This window comes from Fistularia commersonii, chromosome 32, assembly GCF_037954325.1.
Source record: "Fistularia commersonii isolate RoL2024-O1a breed Wild chromosome 32, RoL_Fcom_v1.0, whole genome shotgun sequence".
In the NCBI taxonomy this organism is placed as follows: Eukaryota; Metazoa; Chordata; class Actinopteri; order Syngnathiformes; family Fistulariidae; genus Fistularia; species Fistularia commersonii.
Window position 1 is genome coordinate 1,771,589 of NC_141315.1, and position 24,597 is coordinate 1,796,185.

Sequence of the window (24,597 nt, forward strand, 5' to 3'; positions counted from 1 at the left end):
GGGGAAAGGCTGACACTTTTTATGAGGGAATTCTCCAGACCAATTGACCATAGGAAGTAAGCTCAGGACTGAAACATGGAGGAAACATAGGTACACTACTGAAGATACCCATTCTCTTTCATTTGCTGGCACTAAGGTTTTACAACATCTTTTCCTGTATTTATGGACTCTATGTGTTTATGTGTGTGTGTGTGTGTGAAGGAGGGGTGACGACAGAGGAACAGAGAGAATAGTACACCCTCTCTCTTAAAAGAATTAACAATTCTGCAATACTATTTTCACCAAGGCATCTCAAATAGATTTTTTTTTTCTCATATTTGGGATGTTATAGAGAAAAGGCTATGGTTCTTTGTTTAAAAAACAGTAATTAAGGTCAACAAACATTTTCTGTCTTTATGGGTAATTTAAACCAAACATGTGAATCAAACCTAATAACCAGATCCTACGGGATCGGTCGAGGCCTGGGTTAACAACGATGGCCATTTGTGCCGATGACCTACATGTATCCAATGGAAACTGAACTACTGTAAGTCAAAGTAGGGGAAGACTTTGAATATTGGGACTATGACTGGAAAAGGTAGAGTTGGTCGACATGACGCAGAGAAGGAAAGTGGATATACAGTGTGTCCACGAGACCAGGTGGAAAGGTCGTAAGGCGAGAGGCTTAGGAGAAGGCTGTCACAATCTCCTCTCGGCAGCCGAGAGGAGACACGGCTGGGTCAAATTAAGAATCAGCACCAGCTGCAGCAGCGGCCAGCTGCCGCTAATCAAGATCCCTATAAAGGGCAGCGGCACGCTCTGCCTGATGCTGAGGGATTGTGGAGCCTCACGACCCCTGTCATGGCCGGACCTAGCCGCGGTGCCCCGACTTCCCCTTTGCCCAACGACCCCTGTCATGAGCGGACCTAGCTGTGGTGCCTGGACTTCCCCTTTGCCCAACGATCCCTGTCACGACCGGACCTAGCCGTGGTGCCTGGACTTCCCCTTTGCCCAACAACCCTGACCTTGTGAGACCCCCTGGTGGACCACCGGACACCGACCCTGCGAGAACCCCGTTACGACCGGACTCAGCCAGCCGGTGTAACATCTGACCCTGCGAGACCCCCTTGTGGACCAGGCCCCCCTGGACCTTTGGACCCTGACCTTGTGAGACCCCCTGGTGGAACACCGGACCCCGACCCTGCGAGAACCCAGTTACGACCAGACCAAGCCGGCCGGTGTGATCAGACCGCGACCCTGTGAAGACCCTGCATCCCACGGTTAAAAATAAACACCCGAACATATTCTAGCCTTGGTGTGGTTCCCTGCTCGAGTCCGCCTCCCAACCTGTGACAAAGGCTTTAAGTTTATTATAATGCTACTGATTGAAATGGGGTAGGAGTTTTCTCAAAGGAGGAGTTTGTTAGCCATGTTCTCGAGGTGAAAAGAATGTCTTAGACTTTTGAGCCTGGCATTGGAAATTGAAGGTGTGATGCTCAATGTTAGTGGGATGTGAATTTGAAGAGAAGGAGGAATTCTGGAATGAGTCAGATGAAGTGATGCAGAATATCTCCAGAGAGGAGTAGTAATTGGTGGAGACGTCAAAGGACATGTTGGTGAAGGCAATAGAGGGGCAGATTTGGTATACAGGGTAGGAGTGCAGATGGACAACTGGTGGTAGATTTTGCAAAAAGGATGGAAATTGCTGTAGTGAACACTTTTTCCAGAAAAGACAGGATCATAAGTCGACTTATAAGAGTGGAGGTAGAAGCACGCAGGTAGACTACTGGTATTGATAAGGCAATCTGAAAGAGATCAGTGTCTGCAAAGTAGTTGTAGGTGAGAGCATAGCCAGACAGCATAGAATGCCGGTCTGTATGACATGGTGACAAGGAAGATCGAAAGGACAAGAGCAGAGGAAAAAGTGGTGGAAGCTGAAAAGGGAGTAGTGTTTTATGGCTTTCAAGAAGGAGTTGAGAGGCTCTGGCTGGTCAGGGAGAGCTTCATGATGATTTGACAACAGCTAGTGTTATCAAGGAGACAGGTAAGAGGGTACTTTGTGTGTCAACTGGAAGGAAAGTAGATAAGGAGACTTGGTGGTGGAATGAGGAAATGCAGGAGTATATACAGAGAATGCGGTTAGCAAAGAAGTGGGACACTGAGAGGACTGAAAACAGACAGACAGGGGTACAAGGAAATACAACATTAAGTAAAGATAGAGGTAGCAAAGGCTAAAAAAAAGGCAAAAAATGACATGTTTGGTTGGATAGTAAGGAGGTAGAGAATGATCAATACAAGTTGGCGAAAACAGAGATAGAGATGGAAAGGATATACCACAGGTCCAAGTGATTAAGCATAAAGAGGAAAATGTATTGACAGATGCTAGGAGAGTTATGGGAAGATAGAAAAAGTACTTTGAAGAGCTGATGAATGAGGAAAATGAAAGAGAGGTGAGGGTAGACGAGGTGACTGTTGTAGACCACAAAGTAGCAAAGATTAGTAAAAGTGAAGTGAGGAAGCCATTGAAGAGGGTGAAGAGTGGAAAGGCAGCTTGTCGTGGTGATTTATCTGTGGAGGTGTGGAAGTGTCTAGGCGAGGGAGTGGTGGAGTTTCTGACTAGATTATTCAACAGGATCTTTTAGAGTGAGAAGATGGCTGAAGAATGGAGACAAAGTGTGATGGTGCCCATTTTTAAGAATTTTAAGGGAGATGTGCAGAATTATTGTAATATAGCGGGATAAAGTTGATAAGCCATACAATGAAGTTATGGGAAGGAGAAGTGGAAACTAGATTGAGAGCAGAAGTCAACATTTGTGAACAGCAGTATTGCTTCATGCCTAGAAAAACTACTACAGATGCAGTATTTGCTTTGAGAATGCTAATAGAGAAATGCAGAGACGGCCAGAGGGAGCTGCATTGTTTCTTTGTAGACCTACAAAAAGAATATGCAGAATGAGGAACTCTGGTATTGTATGAGGAAATCTGGAGTGGCAGAGAACTATGTTAGTCTGGTGCAGGACATGTAGGCTAACTCTGAGAATGTGGTGTCGTGTGCTGTAGGGGTAACAGAGGAGTTCAAGGTGGAAGTGGGACTCCATCAGAGATTAGGCTTGAGACCCTTCTTGTTTGCAGTAGTGATTGACAGGCTTACAGATGAGGTTAGACAGGAATCTCCATGGACCATGATGTTTCCAGATGACATTTTGATCCGTAGTGAGAGCAGAGAACAGGTAGAGGAAAATCTTGAGAGGTGGAGGTATGCTCTGGGAAGGACAGGAATGAAAGTTAATCGCAGCAAGACAGAGTATATCAATGTGTGTGAATGGGAGGAACTCGGGTGGAACGGTGAGGCTACAGGGCGTGGAGATCAAGAAATTGGAGGATTTCAGGTACTTAGGGTCAACAGTCCAGAGCAGCAGAGAGTGTGGAAAAGAGGTGAAGAGATGGATCCAAGCAGGTTGGAATGGGTGGAGAACAGTGTCAGGGGTACTATGCGATAGAAGACTATCAGCTAGAATAAAAAGAAAGGTGTACAAGACATTTGTGAGACCAGCAATGCTGTATGGCCTAGAAACAGTTACAATGACAAAAAGATAGGAGGCAGAACTAGAGGTCGTAGAGATGAAAATGCTATGGTTCTCTTTGGGAGTGACCAGGATGGATAGGAATTAGGCTATCAGAGGAACTGAACATGTTAGATGTTTTGGAGCAAAGGTTAGAGATGCCAGATTGAGATGGTTCGGTCACGTACAGAGAGGGGATATATTTGTAGACGGATGCTGGAATTGGAGCTGCCGGGCAGGATGTCTCGAGGAAGACCAAAGAGAAGATTTATTGACTTAGTGAGAGAGGATATGAAGGTATTTGGTGTGAGAGAGGAGGACAGAGAGAACATGGTAAGATGGAGAAGGTTGATTCACTGTGGTGACCCCTGATGGAAAAAGCCGAAAGGGAAAGAACTCGAAAAGGTCTTCATGGTTAATTTTGGAGTTTGACATACGTCACATTGTTCTAAATATTGCTGTATCTTGTCTTTCCTCTAAAATAAAGTTTCCACAATGATGATTTGTCTTAATGGCTTTAATATTGCACTGGTGACTTTAATGTATGTGAGTGCATTTGACTGTGTATCCTTGACTCTCTTCCCCCTTCTGTCTGTCTCTCTCTCTCTCTTCTCTCTCTGTATGGAATTGGGGTGGGTGTTTATTTATGACTCAATATTCACACTGGCGACATCAACAGTATTAGTACCTTGCTACCTTGCTGAGCAAGCTGTATCTGGAATGGGAGATCAAACACACACGCACACACACACACACACACACACACACACACATACAAAAATGTACAGACACACATGCACACAAGCACATACAGATGACTGTAAGGGTAATGTCAGTGGGACTTCGGTGAGGACTGCCTCTCCATCACAAAGTTTAACACAACTCACATGAACTGAAACATACATACAAAAGGGAGACATCACAGAGATGTCAAAGCAGAATTTTTATCTCAAGTAAACTATGAGGATGATCTCCATTCACATTTTACTCTCTAACCCTACTTTTCTTTCAGCGATTTTCCATAAAAAAACAGATGGAAGGTAGCTTGTGAATCTATGTATATTGCATGATTGCTTGCTGGCCTCACAAATGTAATGCCACCTTCCTTTGGGAGTATATTTTAAGAAATTAGCTTGTGGCTCCTTTATCTATTCTGTACTTCAGGGTGTATTTCTTTCTGTCCACCAGACCAGGGATCCTCGTCTCCAGTTCTCACTTGACAGCTATTCCAATATATTTGCTATGTCTGCTATTGGACTAAGTAGACACCTTACTCTGGTGCAGCCAGTTGACAGAGAGATCCAGGACACCTACACATTCACGGTATTTAAACATGCCCACTTAACTTTGCTAATTATACTGTTTATTTCTGATGGAGTGTTAAAGATTCTTTGTAAGTAAAGCAATTTTGATAGCCCAACAGGCACTCATAGACTACCTCAGAACTAACAGCTCTACTGGGCATTTATATATGTCCTCTTTCACTATGTCCATGAATGTCCTTTTTGTTCCTGCTCTTGACCTCCTGTCTAGGAGTTTCAACCTCATCTTATATTCACTATTTCTCCTCTGTACATGTCCTAACCGTCTTAGTCTGGTTTCTCTAAATAATTGCTTACCACAGTTGTGCTTCCTGTCTTTTTGTCAATGCACTGTCTCTAACACAAACAACGGTGGTCTCACCACCAACTTGTTCGCCTTTGTTCTCATTCTGGCTGATAATCCTTCATTGCACATCATACCTGACACTGTTCAGCACCTGTTCCAACCTGCTTGCACAAGCTTATTCTCTTCTACACTCTCCATTGCAGTGGATTGTTGTCCCTCAGCTTTTCCTGTTGTACTCTGAACATTCAAAGTCCCTACTTTCAGTTCTACCATCTTGCCTTTTCCCTTCTTTCGCTGCTTCCAACAAATCTTTCTCTGCTCCTTTTATGACCCACAGTAGCCCAATTTTATCGGTACCCTGTGGGTAATCAGCAATCCTGGCGGTCATTGTTAACCCATGCCTTGATTGATCTGGTGTGGAAGTCATAGCATTGATTTGTATGCCCTTCCTGGCATAATCATCTTCATTCATCTGGGCCTAGTACCGGCTCAGGGAGAAAACAGGCTTGTTCCCCCTTGAGTCTTGGGGGCATTACACAAATGCATTACAATGCACATGAAAGGAAATATAACTTTAATTTTTGACTCTTGAATCTTTAAGAGACAGAGAGAAGGGGAGAGAGAGAGAGGATTTGCTTATAATGAATTGTTTTTTGTAGGCTACCATTGACACAAATACTGTAGATACATAAATGTTACTTTGTCTGTTTCACAGCTGTTAGCGTCTGATGGCATCCAGCAAAGCATTCCTGTGACTGTGATGATCACAGTTTTGGATACTAATGACAACACTCCAACATTTGCAAATCTATCTTATAATATAAACTTGTACACGGATATGATGCCAGGAGACACTATTTTTCAGGTACACAAAATACCTCATTTATTGATAATGGCCTATTATGGACTTTGCCGTGTTAAAAATGTACAAACAAAATACTTTGTCTGTATTTGATACGGTAAGTGGTAAATCTGAAAATAAAAATGTAAAATATGATTTGACTTTGTGTGAATATATTTATCTTTCCAGCTCTCAGCTCAAGACACTGATGAGGGACTGAATGGTCAAGTCATCTATCGTATCTTAGCCGGGGACCAGGAGCATTTTCTTATTGACAGCAGGTGAAAAATACCAAACAAAATTCTATTGATCATCTCTTGTCATATTAAAGTTTTCCATAATTAGTGTTTAATTTGAATCTTTGTTGAATGATCGATTGTGACAATGTTCCAGTTTGAATCAGCAATATATATATGTTATATAATATATATATATATATACACTTGTGTCAGACTCAAACTGTGTTTGCAACTGTGTTTGCAATTTAAAAAAAATATAATATATGTATATACTGCTCAAAAAAAAATAAAGGGAACACTTGAACAACACAATGTAACTCCAAGTCAATCACACTTCTGTGAAATCATAGTGTCCACTCAGCACATTCAACTGTGTAAAGAGCAAAGTATTTCGTAAGAATATTTCATTCATTTAGATCAGGGATGTGTTTTTTAAGTGTTCCCTTTATTTTTTTGAGCAGTGTGTGTATATATATATATATATATATATATATATATATATATATATATATATATATATATATCCTTCTCTTCAGATTCACATCCCACCTGTGGGGCATAGCCACCAACAACATTGAGCATCACACCTTCAATTTCCAATTTCAGACTCATAAGTCTATCTGACATTCTTCTCACCTCAAAGACGTTCCTTACGAACTCCTCCTTCAAGATTACTCCTACTCCATTTCTCTTCTTGTCAGTACCATAATAGTACAACTTAAAGCCTGCTCCTAAGCTTCTAGCCTTACTACCTTTCCACCTGGTCTCCTGGACACACAGTATATCCACCTTCCTTGTCTGCATCATGTCGACCAACTCTCTACCTTTTCCTGTCATAGTCCCGATATTCAAAGTCCCTACTCTCAGTCCCAGACTCTTTCCTTTCCTCCTCTCTCTCTGCTTCCGAACACGCACTCCTCCTCTTGTTCTTGTTCTTGTTCTTCGACCCACAGTAGCCCAATTTCCATTAGTACCCTGTAGGTCATCAGTACCAATGGCGGTCGTCGTTAACCCGGTCCGCGACCAATCCGGTATGGTATAGTTTTGGTTGCATGTTTGGTTTTGGCAAAAGTTTTACGCCGGATGCCCTTCCTGACACAACCCTCTGCATTTATCCGGGCTTTGGACCGGCACAGAATGACAGATAAACGTAAGGAGGTAAATTTTGGATTGGGGCAGTTTTGCTTTACTCTGTGGGAAGGAAAACAGCAGACAAAGAATTGTGTTCTGGATTATCTGTAGCAGATCAAAAGTGCATATTGGTAAACCAGACAGTTGGAGTACTCATTGCATGATATTACTTTAACAAGGTATTTTCAGCCAAATACACTCTGATACATTCCGAAATGATTTCGCTGTGGCAGCCATAACTTTTGCAGTCCTATATGCTAGACCTCTAAAGATAACAAAATGGTAACATAACATTCTGAACATTTAGCACCTTTTCAACCATGACTATTGAAATTTAAAATATGAAAGTCTTACTATCGAGCATTTATATCTAAAATACAGGATAAATCCCAGGCCCATTGAAATATAAAGGGGGCCCAAATTCGACAGTTTGAAAGTATACTATGTAACATATAGGATTGCTTAAAGATAATATTTTTAAAGATAGATATAAGTGAAATTATGAAATGGATGACTAGCATGATGTGATCCATGTGAATATCTTTCAGCTCCCTCCTTAATAAATAAGTTGACTGTTTTCACAGCAGTGGGGTCATTACTGTGGCACCAGGCTTGCAGCTCACTGTGGGACAGAATTTTGCTCTGACTGTCGAAGCCATGGATAATGGACCTGAACCCCAGAGGAGGTAAAGTACACTGCTCAAAAAAAATAAAGGGAACACTAAAATAACACATTCTAGATATGAATTAATGAAATATTCTTATTAAATACTTTGGTCTTTGGTTGAATGTGTTGACAACAAAATCACACAAAAATAATCAAGGAAATCAAATTTATTAGGTATTGATTTGGAGTTACACTCAAAATTAAAGTGGAAAAACACAGTACAGGCTGATCCAACTTTGATGTAATGTCCTTAAAACAAGTAAAAATGAATTAGTCTTGTTTCCTAAGTGGACACTTTGATATAAGAATAAGAATAAGAATAAGAATAAGAATAAGAATAAGAATAAGAATAAGAATAAGAACAACTTTATTTATCCCAAAGGAAATTGTTGTGCCAGAGTTTCAAGTGAAACATAACAATAATATATAATAGTAGGAAAATGTATAACAACAAAAAAAGGAGGGGGGAAAAGAAAAACAAATAAAACTATAAAGTGTCAAAGTCAAGGCTATAAAGTGTTTTAAGGTCTTTATTTCACAGAAGTATGATTGACTTGGAGTTACATTGTGTTTTTCAAGTGTTCCCTTCAATTTTTTTGAGCAGTATATTTCAGTTTTTCTATCTTTCTGTCTTTCGTATGACTTTTTTCATTATGTAGACACACTTAAGCCAGCCGTTAGGCATTAAGGTACTATTGTTACTGCTCACCGCTGATAAATCCATCTGGCACTGCTGTGACATACAATGAATTGGAAAGTGCGTGGATTGGATTTCGCTTTCCTAATAGTAGTTACAGCCTTACAGTCTCACTGCTGTCAGATCCTAAAGTCTAAGCTCTCGAAAATGAACCACGGTCAAGGTGGCTGTGACCCATTGTTCTTTTCAGTGAGATAAGAGTCATTGTCCATTGCTCATGCCATCTGAAGCAGCCGATGTGATACAACTGTTGAGCAATGACTTTTAATCTGAGGGTCAAGGCACAAGGGGAGCATCACAAAATTTTCCAAGCCCTAATCTAAGTAAAACAGCACAGTAGTGAAGTGCTAAGCACTTTTGCCTCACAGTAAGAAGGTTCTTGATTTGATTCCCTTCTCTGTTTGGAGTTCGATTATTCTCTGGTTACCAACCAAGTTGCAATAAAAATGATGGATGGGATAGCTAACATACTTTCCATTTTTTATTTCTTGTTGCTACTTGTCTAGTTGCATATCACCCTTTACAGGAGAACAATGAGAAAAAAATCACTTTACAGTAACATATGAGAAAATAGCAGCAAGGCAAAATGAGCTAGGCAAGGTTACCAATCTTAAAAAGAGATCACTGCTGGCTGATACTCAAGGCATGTTCGGATCCAATAAGCATTTGCTTTAGGAAATATTGCCACAAAAAGGCAAAAGTATAAATTAGCAAGTTATCCTTGCAAAAGAATAAACACGGCATTTTTTTTTTGATGAACAACAGAAATGTGAAACAGGACAACTCATTACAAAATTGGGAAGAATTCTTTTTGAATTTTGAACAATTACATCTCCTATTTTATAATTGATAAATGCATGAGAATATTGTGAATAGTTCCCTCTACACTTGAAGGAAGTAATTGAACAGTCAGTCGTGTGAAAATAAGTAAATGGAAACTGTTAATCTGCATGATTCAAGGACCATCTGAAAATGATATGATGTAAGCAAATGACATGGTACCTGCAAGAGGGGTGCCATACTACTTTATTGTGATATGGTAAAATGTATGGATAACCATGTTTTCCGTTAGAAGTGAACCTAAAATGATTTGTTCAGAAATAGCCAAGCTGTTGTGCTTTGACTTCTTTTAGAGGGCTTTTGAAAAAAAACACTATCCCCACAGATGATCTACCAAAAAATAGTCCAGAAAAAGTGAGAAAGAAAATACCTTTATTCATTCACTGGGATTTGACAAGAATACATTCAAGGGAATATGTTAATCTCACCATTATTGTTAACAGAACACAATATACCTTCTACTGCCCAAATAGAAATAATGTCCCCTAGATTGTCCACTAATGGCCATTGATTGTCCAATAAAAGAAATCAAATTCCGCTGTTATGCGTGTCCTAATATAGGCTTTTAATGCTGTCACTGGATTCTCATTCCCTTGGACACAAACCTTAGATCTCTAGGTCAGTCAAATGGCTAGAGCAGTTGATCTTGGAACCAAACATTCCTGGTTCAATTCATGGTTCCTCCTAGCTTGTCGAGAAAGACACTGTACCCCTAACTGCTCTCCTGGTGCTGGCCCTCAGCTGCCTTCTGCTCATGGTGGGTTAAATGCAGTGGTCATATTTCATTGATGTTGTTCTCTATGTGACAATAGAGGCATTTCTTCTTCTGAAGAAGTTGAGCCATATGGATACCTTCACTTGAGATATGGGGTTGAAGGTTAAGCACCTTTTCACATGATACATAGAAGTTGTTTTTATCTGGAGCTTGAAACTCCTTCCAGCTTGGGGTCTTGAGTGTCAGTAGGAGGCTATCTTTGTCCTCCCTCTCCGCGATCTGTGGCAGGATGGATCAGTGATGGGAACCTGTAGTCGACTTTCTCATTCCATGATTCAAGGTGCAAGTGCTCAGTCACAAAGCATTTTAGGTAAGTTGGAAGGGCATTGAAGCTTTCCTTGGTAACTCTGGCAACAAACCTAACAGAAGTTATGCATGCAGATTCCCTGAGTGCATTCTGGTAAGGAAAAGATGACCAGGATATTGGAGTTCAAAGACTGGGACACCAGAAAATTATTGACGAGCAGAGGCTTTTCCATCACCCAGCAGCCCAGGGTGTCATTGCCAATTCCCCTATAAATCAAGCACTTGTCAAGCTTAAAGGACTTAGCTATAGAAGGATGTGAGTCCGGTCTGATTAAGAATCCCTGGCTGCATCAAAAAGCTGTCAGTACAGCCCTAGCAGTCAATCCTTTTTGAGAAGCAGCATGATCACGACCAACCTATACTCCTCTCTTTTCCATGGCATTTGTTTTACTGCTTTACTGTAAATTTTGATATCAAATATTTGAAAAAATATTTTGGATCACTTAAGACAGCTACAATATAATATTGGTCTTACTAATCGGTTGGTGGGAGACATGAATTCAAATACTGGGCCTTGAGTATATGAATCTATACAAGCATTCAATTATTGAAACTATATTTTCATCTTTGGAAATTTGATTGGATGAAATAAATCTATTAGGGTGTGTGTGTGTGTGCGTGTGTGTGTGCGTGTGTGTGTGCGTGTGTGTGTGCGTGTGTGTGTGTGTGTTTGAGGGCTTTATATATGCTTAAGAGCCTTTAGGACAAATCTGGCTATACTTTATTTTCAACACTATATTGGAGACTTAATGAGGTGTAAAAAGTCTGTACAAAATACCTAGTATTAACCCTCTCAGGCTCAAATTAAGTTGTGGCGTAATTAGCTAAGTAGCATTTAGCTGTCGCAAATCTGCAACATCTGCCTGGAGAGGGTTAATGGTATAACAAGCTCAAATGTTTTACTATAATGTGCTGGATAAATTCAGGCTCCCACCAAGCTGGTTATATGGCTGTAAGAGTAAGGGGGATGTGCAGAATTGCGGTAACTATAGAGTGATGAGCCATACAGTGAAGTCATGGGAAAGAGTAGTGGAAAGTAGACTGAGAGCAGAGGTCAGCGTTTGTGAACAGCAGTATGGGTTCATGCCTAGCAAGAGTTCTACAGATGCAGTATTTATTTTAAGAATTCTAATAAAGAAGTACAGAGGAGGCCAGAGGGAGCTGCATTGTGTTTTTGTAGACCCAGCCACAGCATACGATAGGGTGCTGAGAAAGGAATCCTGGTATTGTATGAGGAAATCTGGAGTGGCAGAGAAGTATGTTAGACTGGTGCCGGACATGTATGCTAGCAGTGATACAATGATGAGATGAGCTATTTGGGTAACAGAGAAGGTCAAGATGGAAGTGGGACTCCATCAGGGATCAGCTCTGAGTTTGCAGTGGTGATAGACAGGCTGACAGGTGAGATTAGACAGGAATCTCCACGGACCATGATGTTTCAAGATTTCAAGACTGATTTGTAGTGAGAGCAGGGTATAGGTTGACAAAATTCTAGAGAGGTGGTTGTATGCTCTGGAAATGAGAAAAATGTATGTTAGTAATGGCAAGACAGAATCTATGTGTCAATGAGAAGAACCCTGGTGGAAGGGTGAGGCTACAGGGAGCTGACTTCAAGAAGTTAGAGGTTATTCAAGTACTTAAGGTTGACGGTCCATAGCAACGGAGAGTGTGGAAAAGAGATAAAGAGACAGATTCAAACAGGTTGGAATGGGTGAACAAAAGTATCAAGGGTACTATGCAATAGAAGACTCTCAGCCAGAATGACGGAAAGGTGTACAAGACAGTGGTGAGACCATAATGATGTGCGGCCTAGAAACAGTCACAAAAGACGGGAGGTAGAGCTAGAGGTTGCAGAGATGAAGATACTATGGTTTTCTTTGGGAGTGACCAGGATGGATAGGATCAGGAATGAGTGTATCAGAGGTTCAGCACCTTAGACTTTTTGGGAGGTCAGAGAAGCCAGACTGAGATGGTTCGGAGATGGTTCGGAGGAGGGACAGAGAATATATTGGTATACAGGTGCTGGAATTGGAGCTGCCAGGCAGGAGGTCTTGAGGAAGACCAAAGAGATTTATGGACTTAGTGAGAGAGGATATGAAGGTAGTTGGTGTGAGAGAGGAGGATACCCTCCTCTTCTTATCATTCAGAAGGGCTTTGATGTCCGTCACCCAAGGCTTGTTGTTTAGGAAACAATTAACCGTCTTGGCTGGGACAATGGAAACAACACAGAAGTTAATGAATTGAGTGATGGACCCTTTGATCGCAGCTCAAAGAGTGCTTGACTGTCTTTGACCTCAAAGCAACCCTGCAGTGTCTCAGAAGCATCTTCACTCTCCCTGTGGTTGCAGGCAAGCTCTTGACCAGAATCACATAAGAGGTATACCAGATTATAATATGACCTATGCATCCTTTGTGTTAGCATCTTGCAAGTCCAGTGTCCTTTCCTCCCCGATAGGATAGCTATAAATTATCCTTTATTAATCCCTCGTGGGGAAATTCGTTCTTCGCAGTTAACCCATCATTGATGAACCATGAGCAGTAGGCTGCCATCCACTAGCACCAGGGAAGCAGTTAGGAGTTCAGTGTTCAGTGTTGACACTTGAGGGTCAAATGCTTGAAGATCAAATTTCACGAAACAGCTAGGGATAACTTTATTATTTTTGATATGTGGTTATAGCTGTTGTTATCTAAGAATTATATTATCATTTCATTTGAGGACTCGAATTTGACCTCTATGACCCGGATAATTATCTATAACGATACAAATAGTCTCAGAAACAAAAATTTCTGTTCACTAGCTCGAGCTTGTCAATTGTGGACTCATTATACTGACAAGCTTTTTTTAAGTCTACTTACGTAGACTATCATGAGAATTAATTATAATAACATAAAGTATTTTCCAAATTTTCAAGATCCTGCACAGAGGATTTGAGGTCTGCAAACATATCTGTTAATGCCCACTGCTACAGTTTCTGGTGTCTTCGCTGCTTGAACTTACAGTATATTGGCTGCAAAAAAATATTACTTGTTTAAATATTAAAAACAGCATCAAGTGCAAAGAAATACCAGCCAGCCACAACTCATTTAAACAATAGACCACTTGACCTCTAGGATACAACTTTTTAACCATCCAACTATCCCCTTGTGAAATTTTCAAGCTCCTTTCTATTGGCACTCATCATTAGCACCTCTCAGCTACAACTCATTCTCTAACTTGCTCTTTTTCACAGACATTTTTTCAATAGATTGTTTGACCCTCTTGTCCTTTCTACCTGTTCTATACTCTTCTATATCTTTACCCACTGTTTTCTCTTTTAAGGTCATCTATCACAACAGTTTATCTCGAAGTTTTGCCGCCAAACAATCAGAGTCCTCCCCATTTTCCCCGGCAACAGTACAACCTGGAGGTCAGTGAGGCGATGAGAACCGGAGCTACACTGCTTAATCTGCAGGTATTATGCTCTCTTCGTAAAAAAAATGGGCAACTTTGGATATCCTTGTAGGGTCAGGATGTTATGGTGTGATAAAAGTGGGTGGTCCTCAGTAGACGTGTATTCCTTTGTTTGTGTTTCATAAACAAGGCAGTTGATCGTGAAAGGGACCCCATCATCTACAAAATCCATAGCGGTGATTTGCATGGCCAATTTGGACTGCAACAAAAGTAAGTGATCACATTTTATTGTGTTGGTTATAATATATTTGAGTTGCAGAGAACACCATAACCTTTCCACAGTCATAAACACCTTCACATGCACACCCAATAATAATTTATATCTACTTAAGACACATTTTGATGTCAGAAAAGGATCTTAGCTAAATTCGTAGAGGGCACAAAGTCGAGCAAGCAAAGGGGTCAGGTTGAGCCCGTCAAAGTGCAGAATCAACTGCTGGACCTCCGAGCTGAAGAAGGGCCGCCAACTCGATTTTCTCACGTACAAGAAGTAGCGCGCGGTGCATGCAAGGATTTAGGACTGCACGAAGCATGCATTTTCATTTCCACTTGTGTGTGTGTGTGTGTGTGTGTGTGTGTGTGTGTGTGTGTGTGTGTGTGTGTGTGTGTGTGTGTATGTGTGAGTGTGTAAAGACCTGAAAATGGCTAATTTCAAGAGACACACTTATGACGCAGAGTTTAAACTCAAGGCTATCATTCATGCAGTAGAACATAGGTAAAGAGTAGCAACAAGAGAATTCAACATTACTGAATCAATGCGGAAGTGCAGAAGTGGAGATTTGGCGACAAGATGACCTGTGCCAAATTCAGAAGACTAAACAGATTTTCTGAGGAAACAAAGTGAGATGGCTACAGTTAGAGGACAAACTTGAACAGTGGGTTGTAGAACAGAGACCAGAAAGTAGAAGCATCTCTACAGTCACTATTCGAATGAAGGCAACAGCACTAGCTAGCGACAGCAATGAATTTAGAGGCAGTCCTTGTTGCTTTTGTTTTATGAAAAATTTTGAGCTGTGACAAATTGTGTTGGAAATACATTGTTTTCAACGGAGGCGGCACAAATATCGGTAAGAGCTACCGGTTCGTACAGCACCGTATTGTGAATGCACTAACTTGTTTTAGGAGTGAAGAGAGTTGTCAGACTGTTGGTTTGTATTCTATTAATAAAGTTTGACTGACTGAATTATCTGGCTGTTTTGTTGACAGTCCCTTTAGCGCAGCTTCATTTGGTAGATAAATAACACAACCGCTGCTGCTACTGTAGCTTCTATTCTATGCACCTTATAATGCAGTGCGCCTCATATATGAAAACAGTTCTAAAATAGGCCAGTCATTGAAGGTGCGCCTTATAATGCGGTGCGCCTCATGGTGCAGAAAATACGGTCACTCTTCAGTTAATCGGTGTGTGATGAGAAAAAATGTCAGGTCACCACTGTCTTGTACACCTTTCCTTTCATTCTAGATGATAGTCTTCTATTGCAGAGTACCCCTGACACTTTTCTTCTCCCGTTCCAACCTGCTTGAACCTGTCTCTTCACCTCTTTTCCGCACTCTCCATTGCTCTGGACTGTTGCCCCCAAGTACCTGATATCCTCCAATGTCTTGATCTCAACTTCCTGTTGCCTCATTGTTCCACCTGAGTTCCTCTAATTCACTCTCAAATATACTCAGTCTTAATGCAACTAACCTTCATCAGTCTGGCTTCCAGAGCATACCCCCACCTTCAAGATTTTCATCAACCTGTTCACTGATCTCACTACATATCAAAATGTCATCCGCAAACATCATTATCCAGGGAGATTCCTGTCTAAGCTGATCTCTCTGCCTGTCCATCACCACTGCAAACAAGAGGGGGCTCAGAGCTGATCCCTGATGGAGTCCCACCTCACCTTGAACCTCTCTGTTACCCCTACAGCACACCTCTCCACTGTCTCACAGCTAGCATACATGTCCTGCACCAATCTAACATACTTCTCTGTTACTCCAGATTTCCTCTCTTGGCACCCTGTCATATGCTTTTTCTAGGTCTACAAAACACAATGCAGCTCCCTCTGGCCTCCTCTGTACTTCTCTATTAGCATTCTCCAAGTAAATACTGCCAAGTACCAAGTACTCTTTCTAGGCATGAAGCCATACTGCTGTTCACATATGCTGACTACTGCTCTCAGTCTAGGTTCCACTACTCTTTCCCATTTCTTCATTGTATAGCTCATCAACTTTAGCCCTCTATAGTTGCCGCAATTCTGCATATCCCCCTCATTCTTGAAAATGGGCACCATCATACTTTGTCTCCATTCCTCAGGCATCTTCTCACTCTCGAAGATCCTGTTGAATAATCTCGTCAGAAAATCTACTGGTGCCTCTCCAAGACACTTCCACAGCTCTACAAAAAGTCATCAGGACCAATTGCCTTACCACTCTTCATCCTCTTTAATCCCTTCCTCAATTCACTTTTCCTAATTTGTGCTACTTTGTGGTCTACAATAGTCACTTCTTCTACACCTGCCTCTCTCTTTAATTTTCCACATTCATCAGCTCTTCAAAGTACTCTTTCTATCTCCCCATCTCTCTTCTAGAATCTTACCCTCCCTATCGTTAATCACCCAGACATTGTCATTTCCATCCATTTTGCAAAATCTACCACAATCTGTCCCTCTGTGTTCATATCCTGTATACCAAAACAGACAATAGCTTCTTCATCCCCTCTCTTGCCTGCACAAAATGTCCGTTGAAGTGTGCACTAATTAATTAAGATCTCCTCAACCACAAACTCTTTTCTCACCTGTGGGCATAGCCATTAACAACATTGAGCACCGCACCTTCAATTTCCAGTTTCAAACTCATAAGTGTATCTGGCATTCTTTTCACTTGCAGAACATTCCTAAGATACTCCTCCTTCAAGATAACTCCTTCTCCATTTCTCTTTCTGTCAGTAGCATGACAGTACAACTTAAAATCTGCTCCTATGCATCTAGCCTTATTTCCACCTGGACTCCTGGACATCTTCTGCATCATGTCAACCAACTCTACCTTTTCCTGTCATAGTCCCAATATTCAAAGTCCCTACTCTCAGTCCCAGACTTTTGCTTTTCCTCTTCTCTCTCTGCTTCTGCCTTCGTCCTCTTCTTCGACCCACAGTAGTCCAATTCCCACTGGTACCCTGTAGGTCATCAGTACCAAAGGCAGTTGTTTTTAACCTGGGCCTTGGCCGTATGAGATTGGCAGGTTTGATTCACATGTTTGGTTTTTGCAAACATTTTACGCCGGATGCAGATGGTTCCTGAAGCAACCCTCTGCATTTATCCAGGCCAGCTCAGGCAGACACTGGCCTGTGCCTCCCTTTGGCTAGTTCAGGGAGACACTTGCCCATGCTGCCTTGGGGCTGTATTTTAAGTATTAAAAGTACTTCAGCAAAATCTTCTCTCAACACACATTTGCAGTAAATGTGAAATTAGTGGGCAAATAAAGAACTGCTTACTATGTGCATGCACATGCAACTAAACTTCAAAACTAACTGAATTTTGAAGAATTGAATATGGAAGCATCTCAATGTGACAACTGTCGTATGTTATTGTGTAATCATATATCACTACTTTAGGTCTTGTTTTTTTCTTGGTAGGTTTTTTAGTTTGTTAGTGTTTTGTATGTGTAAATATGTTTATGTTTTTTTGTCATTTTTTCACTTTTAACCTTTTCAATTTTCACTTTTGTAGTTTCAGCCCATGGCTACTGAATTAACAATGTTCTTTTATGCTTGTCCCTCTCTAGTTCAGGGTATCTGGTTCTGGACAAGCCCCTGGACAGGGAGTCTCAGGACTATTACACCCTTGTTGTCACAGCCTCAGATGAACACCCAGATGGGGTAAGGCATTTAGTTGAACTGCATAGATACTTAGAGGCTATCCTTAATGATTTGTTGTTTCACATTCCCCATGGAGTTAAACTTATGTGGTGCTTAGACCTCAAGACCAAATTTTTGAAAAGACTCATATAAAACTCAGCTCACACCAGCTCTAATCCTAAGACTAGTAGTCTTACTATGCTGAAACTAGGCTGATGTTGGTCTCACATCCAAAGACTTCGCAAAGATTTTGAAACAACTCGGGGAAAACTACAACTAGATTCTTCTTCATTTTTTTTGTCACCAAGCAATGTCTTCACTGGGTTTCTGCAGAGCCTCTGCTATTTGAGCCCAATCATCAGAATCAGAATCAGAGAAATGTTATTTGTCCCCGAGGGGCAATTGGAGGGCACAATGGGTAGCCTAGCAACCTAAAGCAGACATCTATAATATTTAAGATAAATATAAGTGTATAAAATAAAAAAGAAATAAAAATTAGATAAAAAGAAATTAAAGTTACTCCAAAATCAACAAGGCACCTTAAATAAAATACATTATTATGGGTGGATGGATGGATGGATGGATGGATGGATGGATGGATGGATGGATGGATGGATGGATGGATGGATGGATGGATGGATGGATATTATCATTATCATTATTGTTGTTGTTGTTGTTGTCCTTCTCCATATGGCCATGATTTGTCGGAGAGTTGACTTTGACGATGCCAATATATCACACAAATAACAACTTTGCCACAAGTACCACTCTGGCGATTGCTTGTCTACTAGGTTTCCTTTTTCCAGTTTTGTTGGAGCTCATCTGGGTTGTTGATTCAATCTGTAAGGTGACTTAAAGACTTCATGTGTAATAGAATTAAACATGTTTGATATTGTCGTAAGCCCCAAGACTAGGAAAAGACTGAGCTACCGCTGTGCTAAGACTTAAGGCTACCAGTTCACACATAATGCCTGAGGTGACTGAAGTGCAATGCAAATCTGCGAAAACTAAGGTTGCCTGATGATTGTTAAGATTTCCTGACAATTTCCTTATGAATGACAGTTTTAAGTCTGTGACTTGAACGGTTTTGTAAGGTTACAGCCCGACATAAGGCAATGTAGAAAGGGAACATGCCGCAAACAACAGTTGAGGCATTAGAGGGTTTAGATCTGTTTACTACAGTTAACTCCTATCAAATTTTTGTATTTGGATTAGTAGATCTTAGGGAAATGACAAAGGGAGCTTACAGCTGCTGCAATTGTCTTTTCTTGGAGGTAATAATATCTGAGCTGAATATATTTTATTTCCATAAATAGGTTTTTATTTTTTGACATCAACAGATTACTGTTCAGAATACAGTGGCTGTATGTTAGTCTAAATGACTTTTAATAATATGTAACTGAAATTGTAAATGGATAGAGTAAATGTAATAATGGCATTTTTTGTCTATTTGCTACTCTGCAAACACTCATATTGTCTGAGAGATTTTTTTGACATTAAAAAAATCAAATTTAATCTTCTACCTCCCCTTTTTTTATTACAGCTAAAGTTCAGATTATCCTCTGAATGTAAAATTCACAAATGCTTGCTCAGACTAAATGTTATAATCCTGTGGTAAATCGGTACAATGGTGATTTGAATTGCCAAGTTATTGAAAGGAAGAGAAATGGTCTAGAAGTGATGTTGAAGGAACAGTTTGTTAGTAGGTAAGGTGGGTTGGAGGAGAAGGAAAATTCTTATGTTACGCAGAATATCTCCAGTGTTGAGAGAGTGCTGAACAGTCTAGGTGTCAATGGATTTGTTGGTGCAGACAATAGAGGTGATGAATAAGTAATGGACAGGTTTTGTATCCAGGACAGGTATCTGAGGGACAGATACTGGCAAAACTCTGGATGACGCTGGTGTTAGAAATATCATCTTGGATGGGGATATAGATGTTTTCTTGGGTGGGGTTGGATTGTGGGATGACCGCCTGGCACCTCCAATACAGCACCTCATTAGTTGTGCACCCCTGCCTCATTGTGTGTTTCAGCCTTTTATTCTAATACACCTCTAGCCTCAACTGGTCAACCGAAGGCTAATTGGACCTGTTTAAGTGTTGCACTGAAGCTGCAATGAGGTCATTTATACTGCCCCCCTTCTGCTTCAGCCACAGCCAGTGTATACTTATGTTGGTCATATTCTCAAGCTCCTTGATTGTCTTCCATTGAGCCTGTCCTCATATTCCAAGCTCCTTTAGTAGCCTTTCTGTGGAACTAGCGACAAGCCTCTGCAACCCATATTCACTTGATGTAATTTTGGGTGGAAGGGTGAGCCTCTAACTCAAGTCTACTTGCATTTCCCAGACCCACCCAAAAACCTGGCAGTTATATTTAGAAACTCCCCATAGATCATTAGAACTGAAGAAGCCGCTCAGATGAAGGGTGAAACACCTGCAAGTAAAGAAATTCAAGTCCTGTTGCCAAGACAAGAAGATTTTGACAAGAATTCATCACAACCTGAATGACCCAAAACCTCCACAGACATCCAGGCTTTTAATTGGCTTTCGCAGGATGATCATAATCGGCTTGTTGTTGATTTGGAACCTCTCATTGGTAAACCGGCCATTAACATACGGTGGGATATAGTGGGTTTAATTGCAATTCGTGCCCATCTAATGCAGCCTCAGGGCGGCACGGGCTGATATCTCCCTGAGCCAGCCTCGGGGGAGCACAGGCCAGTGTCTCCCTGAGCCGCTCCCAACCTGGATAAATGCAGAGGGTTGCATCAAGAAGGGCATCCGGCATAAAACTTTTGCCAAAACCAAACATGTTGCCTGTACGTTATTACGTACAAGCAAGCTGTAATTGAGGTTTCCACCTGTGTGTCTAACGGAGGGAAGGACAGGATTAGCTGTGTGTCGTCAGCATAGCAGTGGTCAGTGAAGCCATGTGAGCGAATAACAGAACCAAGCGATGTTGTACAGGGAGAAGAGGAGAGAACCTCAGGTAGGATGCCAACAGGGAGAGTGCACATCCTGTGACATCCAGACCTTTGACACATTTATCTGGCGTTGAACGTGGCTGATAGGTCAAGAAGTATAAGCACAGATGAGAGGGAGGCTGCTCTTGCTTCCTGCAGTGATTGTGACATTGCAAGGAGGGCCGTTTCTGTCGAGTAAACTTCTTTGAACCCTGACTGAAGAGGGTCCAGGAGATTGTTTTGTTTAAGGTAGTGAGAGAGTTGGTTAAAGGCTGATCGCTCAAGTGTTTTTGACAGAAAGGGCAGTAGGGAGACGGGTCTGTAGTTTTTGACGTCAGATGGGCCAAGTGCTGCTTTCTTGAGCAGAAGGGGGACCCTAGCAGACTTGAAGGCAGATGGAAAGCAGCCTCTCTGGAGGGACTTGTTGATGAGATGAGATAGGAAGGGGAGGCGGTCTGGTGCTATGGATTGTAAGAGGGGGGAGGGGACCAGGTCGAGGGAGCAGCTGGTCGGCCGATGATGCCTGTATCAGTTTCAGGACCTCGGGGGGAGAGAGAGGGGTGAAGTGGGGTAGGGTAGGCTGAGGTGGGTTAGAAGGGGATGAAGAGGATGGGTTGGAGGGGGTGGGGTAGTGACTGGTGCGGTGGGTGGGGAGGGAGAGGAGGGGACGTTGGCTGTGGAGCTGGTTGGATTGTGAGAGAAAGAGGATCTAATGTCATTTACTTTGCGAAATGATCGGGAAGAGATGGGGGGGGTAGAGAAGTGTAGTGAAGGTTTCAAAGAATTTCTTGGGATTAGATGCAGAGGATTGAATTTTGGAGCGATAGAAGATGGCTTTAGCCTTTGAGAGAATGGAGGAGAAGGTGGACAGGAACGATTGGATTGTTTAGAGGTCATCAGGGAGTAGGGACTTCTTCCATTCGCGTTCGGCCACTGTGAGGGTCTGTCTGTCACTAAGCACAGTTTCAGATAGCCATGGAGCTGTTGGGGTTGACCGAACCGGTCTGGAGATGAGAGGGCAAAGCTTTTTCTATCGAGGAAGAGAGGGTTGAAATCAGCGTGTCAGTAGCGGCGTTAGCGGGGAGGAGGGAAAATCAATTGATTGAGGGGAGAGGAGCAGTCGTGGATGAGGCAAGATCCGTGGGATGCAGTGAACCGAGGTGTCTGCGTGAAGAGACCAGGTGGCCAGTGGAGGGAGTTGATGGAGAGGGGGAGAGCGCTAGGGTGTGGGTGATGAAATGGTGATCTGAGCGCTGTTTCTTATCGACGGGAATGACTGAGATGTTAGTCAAGGGCAGTTTCTGGTGAAGATTAGGTTGAGATGACATGCAGCATGGGTGGCAGGGGAGGGAGAGAGGTGAAGGTCGAAGGAGGAGAGGAAAGAAACTAGCGGTTCTAGCTTGTCATTTTCCCCACAGTTGAAGTCACCAAGAAGAGTAAGAGCTGAATTGTTGATGGGGAAAGGTGATATGAGTGGATCAAGTTCCTCCAGAAATACCCCGAAGGGCCAAGGTGGACGGTACATAACTATAATAGTGGTCTCACTGGTTGAGTGACAAAGACGGCATGGAACTCAAAGGAGGATGGAAGGAAGTGTGGGATGGAAACATGAGAGGATTTCCATTCTGGGCAAACTAACAAGCCAGTTCCAGCCCCACGCTCATTAGCTCTTTGGGTGTGAGTGAAAGTGTACAAATCTGAAAGGGCAGATGGTGTGGCTATGTTTTCGGGTGTAATCCATGTTTCTGTGAGAGCTGTGAGAGCTAGAGAGTTTAGTGTGCGAGTGGATATACGGGCCGCAATGTAATCTGTTGCTTTTTCTTTCACTGCTGACCCGTCAGTTTCAGAGAGCCCCAGATACCTCCTTCTTAGTATAGTTAGATACGGTTGGATATATGAGGTTGGAAGGGTCGCGTCATCTAGATGCGACCCAATATCTGCGGGTGGGTGCTATGCAAGTTAATCCTGCGTTAGCTTTGTTACAGGAGCCTATCGCTGCACAGATGTAAAGCATATTGGCCTCATACTGATACATTTGCTCTGTTTAATTCCATTTTATTATTGAGCATACTGTAGATCCACCTTATTTGTTATCCCTCTCTCAAATGAGATGGCAGGGAGGAAGGAGCTGGAGCGTCTGATTCTGCTTGACGAGTTGCGATCGTCTGGGCGTCGATGAGGTGGTTGCGGCAGAGCGACTGGAATTAGGGGGGGACATCCTTGTGGGGCTCTTTTTTTCAGAGTTATTATCACGGTGCAGTTTTTCAGCCGGAAAAATTATTAAGGGTACTTTTACTACAGTATGAGTAGGGTGAGGATGCAGAGCGCATCCTTTCATATTGAGAGTCTCCATCTTCAAACTCTCGCCAGAGATTGGGCAACTGTCTTTACGAGTCTTTGGTTGGTGGCTAGCACAGTTATTGCTCTTTATTTATTTATTTATTTTTACAGCTTCCTCAGATAGTCAAATAATTGATTATGCTAACTCAGATAATCAAAGATATGACTATGCTAACCTCATACAGCCATTAATATGGCGATCATACATCAACCCCATTATGTTGGCCTCAAATTTGATCCAAGAATAAGATTCCCGAAGGTAATTGTTGTGCCAGAGTTTCAAGTAAAACATAACAATATATAACAATAACAATCTTAATCTTGGACTAACTATGGTCCTCTAATTTTAGAAATTATGCCTTTCACAAGATCAACTGTGAGTATTTTAAGTTTGTTGAATTTGGGAGGATTGTCAATCCCGGTGATCAGCCACCGACGGTCCAGAAGATCCCCAATGAATCTTCAGCTATTCCACTTATGACACCATATAATTGAGGAGTATTTATGAGGCTTCTTTAAGAAAGTTTGTGAATAACAAAAAATGGTCAGAATGGTCTTTGGATGTTTATTTTGAGGCCTCAAAAGGTACAAGTCATGCAGAGCACAGAGTAGTCTGCAGCAGAATACAAATAACACATGGTGAGGCAGGGTTTTTAAGCATAGAGAGGAGGCACCATTTTGAGGACACAGTCAGGAGATGTGTCTGGTCCCACAGTGGTCCCATGTTAAGAGAGGAGGTGCTATCTTAAAGGACACATTGCATCAATCAGGAGATGTGATCACTTGGTTTTGGTATGAGAGAGAGGACACATTGTTTGGAGAAGGGCACCTTGTCTGGAAGACAGACAGTTGATGAACCAAGGACACCTCCTTCTAGGCTTAGTACCTGCTATTGTTTTGTTTTGACTTACTGGTCGGCTCCCCCCCCCCCAGAGTGGAGACATGGGTTCAGATAATAAGCATAGTTTCCCACAGAACAGTAAAGTTACAGAATTAGATAAAATATTGCTATGTTCTTTTAGAGCCTATATGAGACGTAGTTGGTGCCAGGAGCTGATGCAAGTCTTGCCCGCTTTACTGTGTTCTCTACTTCATACTTTATTCCATGTTGGGAGTGTTGGGTCCAGCTGGTGCTGTGGTGGTTGGATTGGCATAATTTCATCAGGAATGGTGGCGGGAAGATGGGATACTGCTCCAGTTGAACTCTGTGCTGGGATTTGCCTCTGCCCCACTTGGGTGTCGCTAATGCGGCCTTGATTGGGCTCACTGCCAGGAGCACTGGTGCCACCTCTGGCAGTGAGCACATACCCGCATTCAAAGCCCTGGTGTTCTGGCAGTGAGTGCCTGGTAGTGAGCAC

At 42.0% G+C, this 24,597-nt stretch overlaps 1 protein-coding gene across 4 annotated transcripts in view; it reads left to right on the forward strand.

The window, feature by feature from the left end:
* pcdh15b (protocadherin-related 15b) overlaps window positions 1–24,597 on the forward strand; it is a 180,861-nt gene that overhangs the window by 69,228 nt on the left and 87,036 nt on the right. For all 4 annotated transcript variants that reach the window (XM_086140114.1, XM_086140113.1, XM_086140116.1 and 1 more), the window contains 7 exons: window positions 4,731–4,865; window positions 5,866–6,015; window positions 6,181–6,272; window positions 7,946–8,047; window positions 13,966–14,098; window positions 14,228–14,307; window positions 17,866–17,959. In XM_086140114.1, the coding sequence (XP_085996240.1) occupies window positions 4,731–4,865; window positions 5,866–6,015; window positions 6,181–6,272; window positions 7,946–8,047; window positions 13,966–14,098; window positions 14,228–14,307; window positions 17,866–17,959 (786 nt within the window). The remainder of the gene's footprint in view (window positions 1–4,730; window positions 4,866–5,865; window positions 6,016–6,180; window positions 6,273–7,945; window positions 8,048–13,965; window positions 14,099–14,227; window positions 14,308–17,865; window positions 17,960–24,597) is intronic.